At 53.6% G+C, this 14296-nt stretch overlaps 3 protein-coding genes across 6 annotated transcripts in view; 2 read left to right on the forward strand and 1 right to left on the reverse strand.

Annotated features, from left to right (window-relative positions):
• Window positions 1-964: 964 nt before the first annotated feature.
• Window positions 965-3836, forward strand: LOC102998729 (cardiotrophin-2; the record flags this gene model as incomplete). Its single annotated transcript, XM_007186433.3, has 2 exons — window positions 965-1114; window positions 3378-3836. Coding segments are annotated over 2 exons (609 nt in total), but the record flags the coding sequence as incomplete, so codon positions are not given.
• CTF1 (cardiotrophin 1) lies at window positions 3446-8804 on the reverse strand. Of its 2 annotated transcripts, XM_057529459.1 has the most exons (3): window positions 8725-8804; window positions 7424-7542; window positions 3446-5770 (listed from the first exon to the last, which is right to left on the reverse strand). In XM_057529459.1, the coding sequence occupies exons 1-3, from the start codon at window positions 8747-8749 to the stop codon at window positions 5306-5308; spliced, it is 609 nt and encodes a 202-aa protein (XP_057385442.1). In that variant the 5' UTR covers window positions 8750-8804; the 3' UTR covers window positions 3446-5305. The 2 variants fall into 2 exon arrangements, with proteins under 2 accessions (XP_057385442.1, XP_057385441.1); XM_057529458.1 differs by lacking the exon at window positions 8725-8804 and having other exon boundaries at window positions 7424-8567.
• A 2977-nt stretch (window positions 8805-11781) lies between these two features.
• The window catches only part of BCL7C (BAF chromatin remodeling complex subunit BCL7C), a 38293-nt gene continuing 35778 nt past the window's right edge, over window positions 11782-14296 (forward strand). The window contains exons 1-4 of one of the 3 annotated variants that reach the window (XM_007186432.2): window positions 11786-12131; window positions 12682-12760; window positions 13095-13203; window positions 13297-13458. In XM_007186432.2, the coding sequence (XP_007186494.1) occupies window positions 12040-12131; window positions 12682-12760; window positions 13095-13203; window positions 13297-13458 (442 nt within the window). In that variant the 5' untranslated portion in view covers window positions 11786-12039. Of the gene's footprint in view, window positions 12132-12681; window positions 12761-13094; window positions 13204-13296; window positions 13459-14296 lie in introns of all 3 variants that reach the window. The other 2 variants (XM_007186431.3, XM_057529460.1) reach the window with 2 other exon arrangements.

A 14296-nucleotide genomic window follows, 5' to 3' on the forward strand; every position in this document is an offset into this window, starting at 1 on the left:
GGTCATGGCAGGACCCAGCAAGGCAAAGCCTGCACGGGGGTGCTGCAGAAAAGAGGGGCCAGGCCTTGTAGCCCACACGGAGGACTCTGGCTTTCACTGTGTTAGGTGGGAGCCACGGGAAGGTTTGGGCAGAGGAGGGATCTAGCTGGACTTGGAGAGTTGCGGGGTGGCGGAGAGAGGCAAGGGTGGAGACAGAGACACCAGCAGAGAGAGAGGTAGTTCGATTCTAGATACTTCTTTTCATCTTTTAAAACTTTTTTATTGAAAATAACGAATACGTACAGGGAAATGTGCAAAAGTCCTAAGTATATAGCTCAATGAATTTTCACAAAGTCAAGGTATCCTTGTCATAAGTGCTCAGATCAAGCAACACAGACAGACCGAGGGAGTTCCCTGGTGGCCTAGTGGTTAGGATTTCAGGCTTTCACTGCCATAGCCCAGGTTCAATCCCTGGTCGGGAAACTGAGATCCCGCAGGCTGCACAGTGTGGCCGGAAAAAAAACAACAACAGACCTCTCGGCCACCTTTTAAGGACAGAGCCAACAGGATTTACTGTGAGTTGAACATAAGAGGAGAGAATGAGGCGTCTAAAAGGACCCCATGGTTTTGACCTGAGAACCCGGGAGAATGGATGTGATCTTCCTTGAGTGGGGAAGACTGGGAGAGGAAGGGGAAGAGGGCATCTTGAGCTGAGCATTGGATATTTTTTTTTTGAGCATTGGATATTTTGACTTTGAGAAGCTTATTAATATCCAAGGGAAAATGTCAAGCAGGAAGTTGAATACATGAGTCTGGAGTTCAGGGGAATATTTTGGGCTGGAAATAATGGGCTTAAAGGATGGTTCTGCCCTGACTTGGATACACAAGATCATTGCAGGCCACAAGGGCTGTACCCATTTGAGGAGTTGTTATGATGAATGAATGAATTGGCAGGCGAGGCCGGGGACTTGGTACTGACCTCTGATTTCTCCTGCCAGCCCCCCTCTGCCTGCTGACCCTGCTGCTGCCACCCCTCGGTCTGGGGGTCCTCATCTCCCCAGCTGAGCCCATCAGTCAAGCCTACAGCCTGGCACTCTACATGCAGAAGAATACTTCAACACTGCTGCAGACTTATGTGAGTGATACGGCATGAGCAGGGAATGAGGGGAGAAGGGCGCCACCCTCCTGGCCCAGCCCTGGGTAGGGGAAGCAGAGCAAGGCCAGAAGAAGGCTCCTCCATGGGTCCAAGGGTATAGGGACTCTGCCATCTAGAGACATACCCCTGGGAACATTGTCACTGATGGCTGGCTGACCCTGGGCAAGTCATTCCTTCTCTCCCAGTCTTAGCTTCCTCATTCGCCAAATGGGCTGGTGCTCCTGCCTTGGCTGACCTCTCAGGACTGTTAGAAGAGTCAAAGGAAGCACATAGAGGGAAAGGCTGTAGGGGATCATGATTCTTTCCACAACTACCTCATGCTCCGTGCTTTCTTTTCTTTTTTTTTGATAAATTAATTAATTAATTAATTTATTTATTTATTTATTTATTTATTTTTGGCTGCGTTGGGTCTTCGTTGCTGTGCACGGGCTTTCTCTAGTTGTGCCAAGTTGGGGCTGCTCTTTGTTGCGGTGCACGGGCTTCTCATTGCGGTGGCTTCTCTTGTTGCAGAGTACAGGCTCTAGAGCTCAGGCTCAGTAGCTGTGGCTCACGGGCTTAGTTGCTCCGTGGCATGTGAGATCTTCCTGGACCAGGGCTCGAACTCGTGTCCCCTGCATTGGCAGGCGGATTCTTAACCACTACATCACCAGGGAAGCCTGCCCCGTGCTTTCTTGAGCCTAAGCCATGCTGGGAACTCTAGCCTTATTATCTTTTCTTTTAATTAATTAATTAGTTAATTTATTTATTTTTGGCTGCGTTGGGTCTTCGTTGCTGTGCACGGGCTTTCTCTAGTTGCAGCGAGCGGGGGCTACTCTTCGTTGCAGTGCACAGGCTTCTCATTGTGGTGGCTTCTCTTGCTGCAGAGCATGGGCTTTAGGTGCATGGGCTTCAGTAGTTGTGGCATGCGGGCTCAGTAGTTGTGGTGCATGGGCTTAGTTGCTCCACGGCATGTGGGATCTTCCCGGACCAGGGCTTGAACCCATGGCCCCGGCACTGGCAGGTGGATTCTCAACCACTGCACCACCAGGGAAGTCCCTAGCCTCATTATCTTACTGACTCCTCAAATAGTTCTGAGAGGTGGATTTACAACCCATTTTACAGATAAGGAATACTGAGTTTTAGAGAGGGGGAATAATTTGCCTGAGGTCACAAAACTGTCTAGAAGTTCAAACTGGCAGCCTCCTGATTGGGTCTGACCCACAGATGTTTTGTTTAGGTCATCCAATGCTTGTTCAGATTTTGAGTACGAGTGCCTGTCAAAAACAGGCACAGGGATCCTATTGGCCTCCTGCCACCCCCACCCCCCCTCTTAGTCCTGCCCTCTTCCCCAAGTGACATGATCTGCCTGGTCCCTGGAGGCCCTGGGGTTTGTGACTCTTCCGCTGTGCTATATTCTAGGTCCATGTGAAGTTACTTAATCTAGTTTCTAGTCTCATATCTGTCACCAAACCCTGGGTAGCTTTGGGCACCCTGAGCCTCAGTTTCCCCACTTGTAAGATGGGGATGTAGGACCAGGTGATCTATCAATTAGGGCATTTATCAGTGTGCATTAAAATTCTGTGGGCCTAGGTTTGTGGAGGCGAGAACTTTAATGGAGAAGGCACTCAACTAAATTTAATAATATTAATAATTTTTTATTAATGATTATAATAAAATGAACAAACATAAACCACTAAATGCTGTGAATAAAAAGGAAATAGGGCTGTATTATACATTGTCAATAATATATTTATATTGAAAATATTGCAATAAGTAACATAGTCATAGTGTTCATGATACTAATATAAATATATAGTTCGTGAACGATATTAATGCCCTTATTGTATGCCAGGTGCTGTGCTAAGTGCTTTATACATTGCATTGGCCAACTAGTTCGTTCAGTTTTAAGTAAAAATAAAAGACACGTCTTTCATTTTCACCAAGAACTTTATTGAACAACGTATTCATTAACCGAACTAACTTTCTGGCCAGCCCAATATATTACTTATCTTCACCATAATAGTGTCACATGGGAATTACTGAAGCTGTGATTCAAAGTTGCACAACTTGTACGTGGAGGAGGCCAAATTGGAACCTAATAGAGCCCAGGCTCTGTGCTAGAACATTTCACCAACTCCCTGAGAGGCAGGGAATGGCGACTCCCCCTGGGATGATGCCAGTCTCATGTAAGGCAGATGTGAAGTCAGGGGAGACCCAGGGCAGCCTTTTGGCCTCCTCACTCCCGTCTCTGTCCCTCATGCAGCTCCAGTGCCAAGGCAGCCCCTTTAGTGATCCTGGCTTCTCAGCCCCAGAGCTCCAGCTCAGCAGCCTGCCTCCTGCCGCCGTCTCCTTCAAGACCTGGCATGCGCTGAACGACAGGGAGCGTCTGAGCTGTGCCCAGGGGGCCTTCCTGGCCTTGACCCAGCACCTCCAGCTCGTGGGGGATGACCAGAGTGACCTGAACCCTGGCAGTCCCATCCTTCTGGCTCAGCTCGGGGCTGCAAGACTCAGGGCCCAAGGCCTGCTGGGCAACATGGCTGCCATCATGACTGCCCTGGGCCTGCCTATCCCCCCAGAAGAGGACACTCTTGGGCTTGTCCCCTTCGGGGCCTCGGCCTTCGAGAGGAAATGTCGAGGTTATGTAGTAACCCGGGAATATGGCCATTGGACTGACAGAGCTGTGAGGGACTTGGCTCTGCTCAAGGCCAAATACCCTGGGTAGAGGAGGTGGGACTTCCCGTCAGAGGCTGCAACACTTACCCTTTCACAACGGACTCTTTTCTGCCTTGCTTCTTGGCTAGAAAGGAGACACATCTTGTCTAGGAGACAGGGCTTGTGTACCATGTATTTGGGAAAATTTCCTGGTAACCAGGCCTCAAGTCGCCACTGCCTGGGCGACTGCCTAGGTCCTATGGCCTCCCTTCCAGATCTGGGTGGGACTCTATGGATATCATTTTATGGATTACCAGTCCAGTGGTACTGGTTGCCCACTTCCTGGGTGGAAAAAAGTATCTCTTTGAAGTGGCTTCACTTCCCATTCTACGGGGCAGTACAGTTGGTCTCCTTCCTGGGCTGTCCCTGAGACCTTCTCCCTCCTGTAATTTTGGGGAGGTCCAGGGGCTGCCTTCTTGTCTCTGTCTACCTCACTTCCTGTATGAAGATATGGACTTTCTGAGCAACTAGGCCTCCCTTCTTGCTGGAGCTCATTTCATCCCCTAGTCTACCTCTCCGACTCTGGCCACTGTTCCAACTTCCCATCTTAAGGGGCTTCACTTCCTATTCAGTGGACATCCGATTCTTGAAAAACTCAGGACTCGTGTCACATCTGTTTCCTGCTCAGAACACATCCACTTCCTGTTCTGGGCTGAGAAATGGCATCCCTGGCCTGGGGCGCTCATGAATCTCCTATTTATACTGTGGCTTTTGCGGATGTCTGGGGGAACCAGTTTGTAACCCAAGGACCTTATTCTCCTTAAAGGTGTCTCCCCATTTTCAACAACTATATATACTGGTAACTTTAATGTTCTTTTTATTTTTAAACATTTTATTTACAAAAAATTAATTTATTCTCGTAAATAAAACTCTTTTTAAGGGGTGATTTTTTTTTTCTCTCCAGTAGACCTAACTTGGGGGGAAGGTACAGGGATAGGGCAGAGGGAGGGGAAGAAGGGAAAGGACATCAAAGGTAGAGGGGGCAGGGCCGCAAAGGGGGGGATGGGGGAGGGGGAGAGCAGCAGGTGGAGTGACCCTGGGGGAAGGTGGCTGAAATTTGTCTGGAGGAGCCCACCCACCACAGGGTCAGCAGACATGTCTCTAGCCAGGAAAGGAGAGAGAGAAGGACAGAGGGAAACAGAGTGCCAGGTGTCCCCTCCTTGAGATGAGGTGCAGATGTACACATGCTCACATGGGGCCAAGAGGAGGCAAGAGATGGGGAGAAGCGGAGACAGAGATCCCCAGCAAGGCAGGCCCAAGCGATGGAGAAAAAGAGGGGGAAAGCAAGGAAGTGATAGACATGGGAAGTCACAGACGGAGACACGAAGGCCCCAGGGAGAAAAAGAGATCGAGAGCGTACAAAGCAAATAGAGAGATGGAGACGGTCGGAGAACACAGAGACGCTGCTGGAGATGGAGAGGGATGGAGAGGCGGAGACGGCCCAGGAGGGGACCGCGAGCTGCGGCGCGCGCACCGCTCTCAGGCCGGGCCCCCGGGCGCCAGCTGGCCTAGGTCGGCCTCTGTGCGGCTCACCCATTCGCGGTAGAGGCCGCACACGCGGAGCCCCAGCACCTTGGCCGGGAAGACGCCCGCGGTGGCAGTGGCCGCGGCGACGGCGGCGGCGGCAGGCTCCGGTTGGGGCCCGCGGGTCTCGGCGCCCAGCGCGGCCAGCACGGCCTCCACGGCGGCGCCCAGGGCCCGCGCCTGGCGCGCCGCGTCCTCCAGGCGCCGCAGCAGGCGCAGCGCTCGCGGGTTCAGCTCGGCCTGGCGGCGGCGCACGACGTCCAGCAACGGTGGCAGCGCGGCCAGCGCTGCCTCGTCCAGCCGCAGGCGCTCGGGCACCGGCAGGCCCGCGTGGCCCGGGGCCGGGGCGCTCAGATCGGCCACCGGCAGCCGCGGGGGCGAGAAGCCAGGCAGCCCGAAGGGGTCTCCCTGGTGCTGCACCTGCGGAGACGCGGCAGTCAGGGCGGCTCCTCCACCCGGAACTCAGCCCTCCACCCCTCTCCTGGGTCCTCAGTGTCCCCATCTCGTAAATGACACACTCCTGCCAACAGAGAGGCTGTGTTTGAGATAATACAAAACAACAAAAACCACCGTGTGCTTTACACCACTGCTTTGTTTCCTCATTTCCTCAATGGAGATAATAACCATATCAACTTCATAAGGTAGTTATGAGCCTGTTAAAATGCTTAAGGCAGGTCCTGACTCATTGGAAGGGCACAAAAAATGTTAGCTCTTTTCTTAATGCTATCTTACAGACCCAGCTTCAAATCCTGTCTCCACCACTTACTAGCTGTGCCGTTTGGTGCAAAACCGTTTCCTTCTCTGAGCCTCAGTGGTCTCCTCTGTAAGATGGGGGAACAGTTCCCTGTTCTGCCTTCCTACCACGGACCTCTTGAGAATTACAGAAGATAGTGCAGGGACCGAGTTTGTTTCACTCCCTCCCCCCCATTCTTCCCCACTTCTGCACCTGCTTGACACACAACCAGGGGCTCAATGAATAACTGTCATGTGAATGAACAAATGAAAAGATAAAGGTGATTTATAATTTGTAAAGATGCTATAACAACACCATTTATCCTTTCCTAACATTTTGCTTCTGGGTCAGGCACTGTGCTGCTTTAAACACACTATTCCTAATCTTCCAAAAAATGGGTGTGATGATGATGATCATGGTCTTGTAAATGAGGATATTGGGACTGACTTATCCTAGGTCATCCATCTAGGAAGGGGCAGAAGCTGGAATTTGAACCAAAGTTGGTAGGACTACAAAGCTAGCTTTATTATCTTACTATTGCTGTCATAATTATTAAATTATTATATTTAATGTTATCAGTACTGCCCATGGTCACAACAAGTTGGCAGGGCTACAGTCTATCTGATTCAAAACTATACCCTCCCTCCACTACACCAGAGTAATTTGGGGAACTATCTAGGTTCCTTTGTCAGTGTCCTCTGGCCAACCAAAGATTTTGGCAGATCCTTCTCCTCTGTAAAAGTGTCCTCTTGGGATGGCATTTTTACCCCTAGATTGAAACCCCTTCTTGGCTTCTCTGCATAACACAGGTAGAAGAGTTCACAGCTCATCTTATTCAACTGCCTCCTTTTTTTTTTTTTTTTTTTTTTTGGCCCTGCCGGGATCTTAGCTCCCCGACCAGGGATTGAATGCAGGCTCTGGCAGTGAAAGCGCCCAAATCCTAATCACTGGACCTCCAAGGAATTCCCTTAACGGCCTCCTTTTACACCTGGGGAGTCCCAAGCTCATGGAGGTGAGATGACAAGATCACACAGAGCCTAAGAACATAGGTTTCCAGACTCCCAGACCAGAGTTCTCTTCACTCTCTCAGGTTGCTTCTGTCTTAAAGTACCAAGGAGGGAGCCTCCATGCTGAGGCTAATGGAGGGGCATTTGGGGCACAGACAGGGTCCTCCTCCAATTTGCTGTGTGGCCAGGGGCCAGTTACTGACCCCTCTTGGGAGCCCCAATTTCTGCAACTGTGAAGTGAGATTGAGAAAATGGGTGGTCAAGGACCCCTTGATCTGTATGTACTTCCCCATTCCCCAGGCCCCTGGTACCCACACCCTGAACCCCACTCACATATTCCTGGAGCAGCTGCTCAGCATATTTGGTGAGGAGGCGGGCAAGGCTGTGTGTCTGTTGGATCTTGGACTCCAAGTGGGGAAGGGGTGAGATTGAGGAGTCAGCCTGGGGGTCCTCTGGTGGGAAAAGGGGGGGAGGAATGAGGGCACCCCAACCCCTTTCTTCTTGACCACTTCTTCCAGGCTGGCTCTTCCTGAACCCGGAAGCTCCACTCTGAATTCTCCACCTTTTAAGCCAGGCAGGCTCTGTCCCATTCCAACTGAGGGAAAATAGGGCACCAGACATTTGCCAAACGGTTGTTCTCCCTGAAATGTGTTCCCTGTCCCCAAATCATGGTTGAAATCCTATTAAAGCCAAATTCAAATACTGCCTCCTCAGTGCAGCCTCCAGATTCACTCCTCCTTTAAATTAACTTCTTCCTTCTACTTAAGGCCATTTGTTCATACTTCCAAGGCGGTTCTTTTAATGTCTCTTTTATCTGTGAGAATCTGCCTCAGCCTGGGAGCCCTTTGAGGGAAGGGCTCACTTATCTCTGTACCTCAGTGATTGTTGGTGGAATTCAGCATCATCGAAGCACAGAACTTAAAATTGAAACAAGCCTTTAAGTCCATTCTACAGATTGGGATACTGAAGTGCCATTTCTTCCCTGATGGTCCTTCTGTGCAAAACCGTGGGCTGGGCACCGTACAGTTTCAATGAATCAGCAACCGGCCTTAACCAGCACAAGTTAGAGGGTGGTGCCCCAGGAGGAAGAATACATTTCCCGAGACGCCTAGCGCGCGTGCCCAGGGCATGCTGGGGAATGTAGTCCTAGCCCGGCAACTCCCGCCCCGCCCCTCGCTAGAGTTTGCCCCGCGGGTCCCTATCCTTAACAGCCTTGACTTTCGTCTCCTGTTGTCACTTACCAGCCCCTGTGGCCCAAAGACTTCCGCCCCTAACTTTACCCCTCGCTCTGGCTCCCAGCTCTGATTCTTTCCCGGTACTCAGATAGGGTCCCGGCGTCCTGCCCCAGCCACGACCCCAATTCTCCCCTAGGGTGTACTCGAACCGGTAATCTACCTCCTGAGCCCAAGTCCCTGAAGGCACAGCCCCAGGCCTCCTCTAAACTCCGGCGCTTGCCCCTTCCCACAGCTCACGTACAACTCACCCGCTCGTTACCTGACACCGGGGCCCTGCTCTCCCCAGCTCAGGCCGCTCCCTTCCCGGACCTAGGGGTGGCAGGGGCCCAGACCCCAGCTTCCAGCCCTTCTGACCCCTGCTCCCCTCGGCGCTCGGGATCCGGCCCTTCAGCCCCTTACCCAGACTTCCCTCCCTCCGGCTCATGCTGGCCCCAGGCAGATCCCGGTTGCCTCCACGCCCCCCTACCGAGAAGGGGAGAATGGGGAAAAGGGTAGGGGCGTGGCCCGGCCGTAGCCAATCAGGGCTCAGACCCCAACAATCTACCACCCCCTTCCACCCCACCTCCCACCCCACCTCCGCTGCCCCAGGCAGGATTCCTTGGCCCTGAGCTCAGCTCCCTGCATGCACGGCCTAGTCGGGAAGGAGGCGGCAGGTTGTCTGCAGGGTGGACTCGGGACCTGCAGGCTTGGGTTGCCGGGGCCTGGGAGACAGCCCAGAGTCAGATGGGAGGAGAAGGCTCAGGCTCCGACCTGGGGGAAGGCTTGGCGCCCGGGCTGCTTTTCGGAGAAAGCTGGGGAGGGGTGGGTGGTGGAGAGGGAGCAGCTGGCAGGACAGGAATGTGCTGCCCTTCCTCTTAGCTGGGGGAGGGGAGAGCGGGGTGCGTGAGAGGCCAAGGTGGGGGCCCTCAGGCTTAGGCCACACCTGCCCGGACATACACCTCCCGGCCTATCTCAGATGGCTTCTGCCCTTGCTTTCACAGTCACACCTACTAGGGGGCCACCTCACCTCACCTTACCAGACCCAGTAAGAGAACTCTTCTGACACACCCGCATCTACTGAAGGGTTCTCACACAGGAACAAGCTTAAGAGACAGGTACAGGGAGTCAAACCCACACGTCAACCCACTAACCTGATGCAGACAAATGCTGAACGGTCTGTACACACTTACTTATCCCCACAAATGGTTCCCAAGCACCCACACTCTCCTGGGCTCTGGGACCCAGAGATGATCCATTCTTGGTCTCTAGCCCCCTGAGGAGCTCACAGTCTGATGGGGAAACGATAGACAACAGCTTGTTATGGGGTTTGTGAATGAAGAAACTGGGAAGGAGACCTGTGTGTCTGTGAGTACATTGCCATGTGCAGACAACTGCCAGAATAAAGGAAGAAAGAGATGAACTGGCAGAGGGCACAGCAGGTGGGGCCATCACACACTTTTTTTGGGGGTGGGGCTGCATTGGGTCTTCGTTGCTGTGCATGGGCTTTCTCTAGTTGCGGCGAGCAGGGGCTACTCTTCGTTGCGGTGCGCGGGCTTCTCATTGCGGTGGCTTCTCTTGCTGCGGAGCACAGGCTCTAGGCGCGCGGGCTTCAGTAGTTGCGGCACGTGGGCTCTAGAACGCAGGCTCAGTAGTTGTGGCGCATGGTATTAGTTGCTCCACGGCATGTGGGAGCTTCCCGGACCAGGGCTCAAACCCATGTCCCCTGCATTGGCAGGCAGATTCTTAACCACTCCGCCACCAGGGAAGTCACCATCACACATTTTTTTAACAGAGACTGTTGTTGGGTATTTACTATGTGCAAGGCACTGTTCTAAGTTATACATGTATTAACTCACTCCCATGTTATAGCCGAGGAATTAGAAATAAGTGACTTGTCCAAGGTCACTGGACAAGAAGAGCTGGGATTTTACCCCAGCAGTTTGGATCCAGAAATGCTGTCATAACCACCTTCCTATACCTTAACCCCTCTGAACATAATAACACCAAAACACACAGACATAATAGCCACACCCTTGAAACACACGCACACATAACAACAGAAATTTAGAAGGTGGCATCTGCTGACAAACACAGCCTCAAACAAAATCAACCAAGACACACTCATTTTAAGTAAACTTTCCATTGAAGTAAAATATACACAGGGAAAAGTACACACATCATAAGGGTACAGCCTGACGAATTTTCCAAGGGTAAATATGCCCTGGGAACCAGCACCAGATTAAGAAACAGAACATGACCAGTTCCCAGAGCCCCCTAGAGCCCCCTCTTAGCCCCTCCCAGTCCCAAGGCTGACCACTATTCTGATTTCTCACACCATTAATTGGTTTCGTCTTTTTTTTTTTTAATTTATATATTTATTTATTTTTGGCTGTGTTTGGTCTTCATTGCTGCGCCGCGGGCTTTCTTTAGTTGCGGTGAGCGGGGGCTACTCTTTGTTGCGGTGTGCAGGCTTCTCATTGCGGTGGCCTCTCCCGTTTCGAAGCACGGGCTCCAGGCGCACAGGCTTGAGTAGTTGTGGCTCTCGGGCTCTATAGCGTAGGCTCAGCAGTTGTGGTGCACAGGCTCAGTTGCTCCGCGGCATGTGGGATCTTCCCAGACCAGGGCTCGAACCGGTGTCCCCTGAATTGACAGGCGGATTCTTAACCACTGCGCCACCAGGGAAGCCCGGTTTTGCCTGCTTTGAACTTTATATAAATGGAATCATACAGCGTGTAGTGCTGTATCTGACTTCTTTCATGAGACTTGTCCCAGTTGTTGGGGGTAGCAGGACATCACTCTCCTTGCTGTGTCCTCCATGGTGTGAACAGGCTACAATCATTTTGCACTCCCCTGTCGATGGGTTGTTTCCAGTCTGAGGCTATTATGAATAGAGGTATAAACATTCCAGTACAGGCCCCTTGGTTCTGATACCCACGCATTTCTGTTGGGTGTTAACGACCTAGGAGTGGAACTGCTGGATCATAGAGTTTCACTAGAAAACCGCCAGCTTTCCAAAGTGTCTCTACCAATTTACACTCCCCCAGAAATATGAGGGATCCAGTTGCTCTACTTCTTCGTCTCCACTTGGTAAGGTCCGTCATTCTCACTTTAGCCATTCTGGTGGGTGGAGAGTCAGTCATATTTGCAGTGTCTGGCACGTACGTAACTGGCACTCAGTCAATAGACTGTTGAATGAATGGGTAGTTGAACAGTGTAGAACCAGATAGCCTGGCGAGGGGGACACACACCCACGCACATGCACACGCGCACACACACACACACCCCCGTTCCAGGGACGCCCCCACGCGCAGCGGTAGCACACGGGACACACACCCTCTCGCGCCCCCTGGCGCCCACGTGGTCTGAACGCACGGCCGCAGCCCCACCGCGCGCGTCCAGTCGCCCAGCTGCCCCCAACCTGCCTCTCGGCGGCGGGCAGGGGGCGCTGCTCGTCCCGGTGCCCCGAGGGGGCGGGCCCGGTCGGGGCGGGGTCGGCCGGCTTCCAGGCCTGGGCTCTGGCCGCCCGCGCCGCCCGGCCGCTCCGGGGACGGGCCGGGGCGGGGCGCGGCGGCAGGAAGCGGGGCGGGGACTCGCGGAAGCCTTGGGGAGCGAGGGAGGGCGCGGCCAACTCCCGGAGAGACGACAGGCCGAGAGAGCGGCGCCCTGGCCTGGCGCCGAGCCTGAGCCAGCCGGACGGGAGGCGGCCCAGCCACGCTCGGCCCCAGCCCCGCCAGCATGGCCGGCCGGACCGTGCGGGCCGAGACCCGGAGCCGGGCCAAGGATGACATCAAGAAGGTGATGGCGACCATCGAGAAGGTCCGGAGATGGTGAGCGCTGCCCCGGGGCCAGGGACGGGACACGATGGGCCACTCCTCCCCCAGATACGTCTACCCCCTTCGCCAGCTGTGGCCCCCAGGTGTTAGGTGTGCCTCCCAGCTGCTCCCTGGATCTGCAGGGCTCTATCTTCCTTCTCCTGGCTACACCCTGGGGTCTACAAAGCGTGTTCCCCAACCCTGCCCTCCCGAGGCTGGAGCCCCCATTTATGCCCCGCCCCCTGAAGCTTTGACACTCCTTTCGCAGGTATGCAGAGTGATCTTCATTGCTTTGGTCCCCAGCCGGGCCCATAGTCGCGGTCTCCATGTATATACCCCAGGGGTCTGCAGAGCCATGACCCCAAGTCACACTCTCTCTCTAGAGGCACCCCCTATCTATACTCTCGGGTCTGCAGGGTTTCCCCCTCTAACTGTGTCCCATTAGCAAAACTGCCCCTTCCCTCCGGCACCACCACCACCTCTACAGGTATCCCCAGATGTGTCCAGCTCCTGGGGTGGCTCTCTCCTCAGGCCTCTCTGACCCAGTCCCCCCACTGTCCCACAGGGAGAAGCGCTGGGTGACTGTGGGCGACACTTCCCTTCGTATCTTCAAGTGGGTGCCAGTGGTGGACCCCCAGGAGGAGGTGAGCAAGTTCTCCCACACCAGGCCCTTCCTCTGTGCAGCCTCAGGCAAGCCCCTCCCCACCCTGGCCTCCACCTCCAGTCCCCACTCAGACCTCAAATGCAGGAGCCCGGACAGATGTTAACAATTAGTAGCAACTCCGCCTCTTCCCCCTCCCCCCACACCAGACCCTGCTCCCCCCCACCCCAGTTCAAGACCTAACCCACTGTGCACAACCTGTCCCCTCATGCAGGGCCTTCTGCTTCTCTGTGCCTCAGTTTCCTTATTTGTACAGTGGGGGCTTTGCAAGTGCTAACTAGAAAGCTGACTCTGACCCTTAGCCCTCTAACCCCCAGGAGCGACGGAGGGCAGGTGGCGGGGCAGAGAGATCCCGAGGCCGGGAGCGGAGGGGCAGGGGTGCCAGTCCCCGAGGGGGTGGCCCTCTCATCCTGCTTGATCTCAATGGTATGTAGGGATGCTGAGATGTGGGGGGCTGTGGGGATTGAGGGAGGGGGCTGGAGGCCTCAGGCCCAACCCTTTTGGCTTTTGCTCCCACAGATGAGAACAGTAACCAGAGTTTCCATTCGGAAGGCTCCCTGCAAAAGGGCACCGATCCCAGCCCTGGGGGCACCCCCCAGCCCAGCCGCCCTGTGTCACCTGCTGGACCACCGGAAGGGGTCCCGGAGGATGCTCAGCCCCCACAGCTGGGCCAGGAGAGAGGTAGGACCAGGTGCCTCCCAGGAGCCCTCTCTTCTGAATCTTGTCCTCTCCAAGGTCAAAGCCACCAGCTTACCCCCTCGACCTGCTCCCCTTCCTGTGTTGCCTCCTTGGGAGGCCTTCCCTGAGTCCTGTGGAAAGTCACTGCCCTTCCTCTAGGGACTGTCTCCTTCCCCTGGCTTCTTAGCATCTGTGGATAACTTAGCACTGTCTGAGGTTTTCATGTAAATTTAGCTTTTTACTAGTTAAGTATCTTTCTCTGCCACTCCCACCTCATATCGCTTCCTGAATGTTGGGCCCATATCAATCTTGTTCACTGCTGTATCCTCAAAACACCATGGAACACATAGTAGGTGCTCAATAAATATTTGCTAAGGAATAGATAATCGTGATAATCGTAAGAGTGATTAATAATAAGTGATAATAACAGCTAATACTTATTGAGATCTTACTGTGTGCCAGGCACCCTTCTAAGCACTTTCCATGTTTTATCTCATTTAATCCTTACTACAACCCTGTGAGGGTTATGATCTCCATTTAGATCATAAGAAACCCAGATGAGAAACCGAAACCCAGAGAGGTTAAGTAAGTTGCCCAAGCTCACACAGCCAGTGAGCCAGGATCTGGGGTATGAGTCCTCCTCAGCTCCTCTTTCTTCCCATAGAGTCAATCCCCTATCTGGTCAGATTTACCTCCCCAATGTGTCTGCCTTCCCAGGCTCTGTCATCTCTCTCACCCGCACCCAGCTTCAGCCTCCTCCTGGGTCTTCTTTCTTCCAGTTGGACCCACACAGCTACCAGAGCACAAGGTTGACGAGGTCATTTTCCTGCTTCAAAGCCTT

Source organism: Balaenoptera acutorostrata, chromosome 15 (genome assembly GCF_949987535.1).
Source record: "Balaenoptera acutorostrata chromosome 15, mBalAcu1.1, whole genome shotgun sequence".
Taxonomy (NCBI): domain Eukaryota; kingdom Metazoa; phylum Chordata; class Mammalia; order Artiodactyla; family Balaenopteridae; genus Balaenoptera; species Balaenoptera acutorostrata.

Coding starts and splice junctions, on each gene's coding strand:
- CTF1 (XM_057529458.1), bottom strand. CDS start 7,711: ATGTCTGGTGCCCTATTTTCCCTCAGTTGGAATGGGACAGAGCCTGCC. Junction 5,771..7,423: donor AGCAGCTGCTCCAGGAATAT/GTGAGTGGGGTT, acceptor GCGTCTCCGCAG/GTGCAGCACCAGGGAGACCC.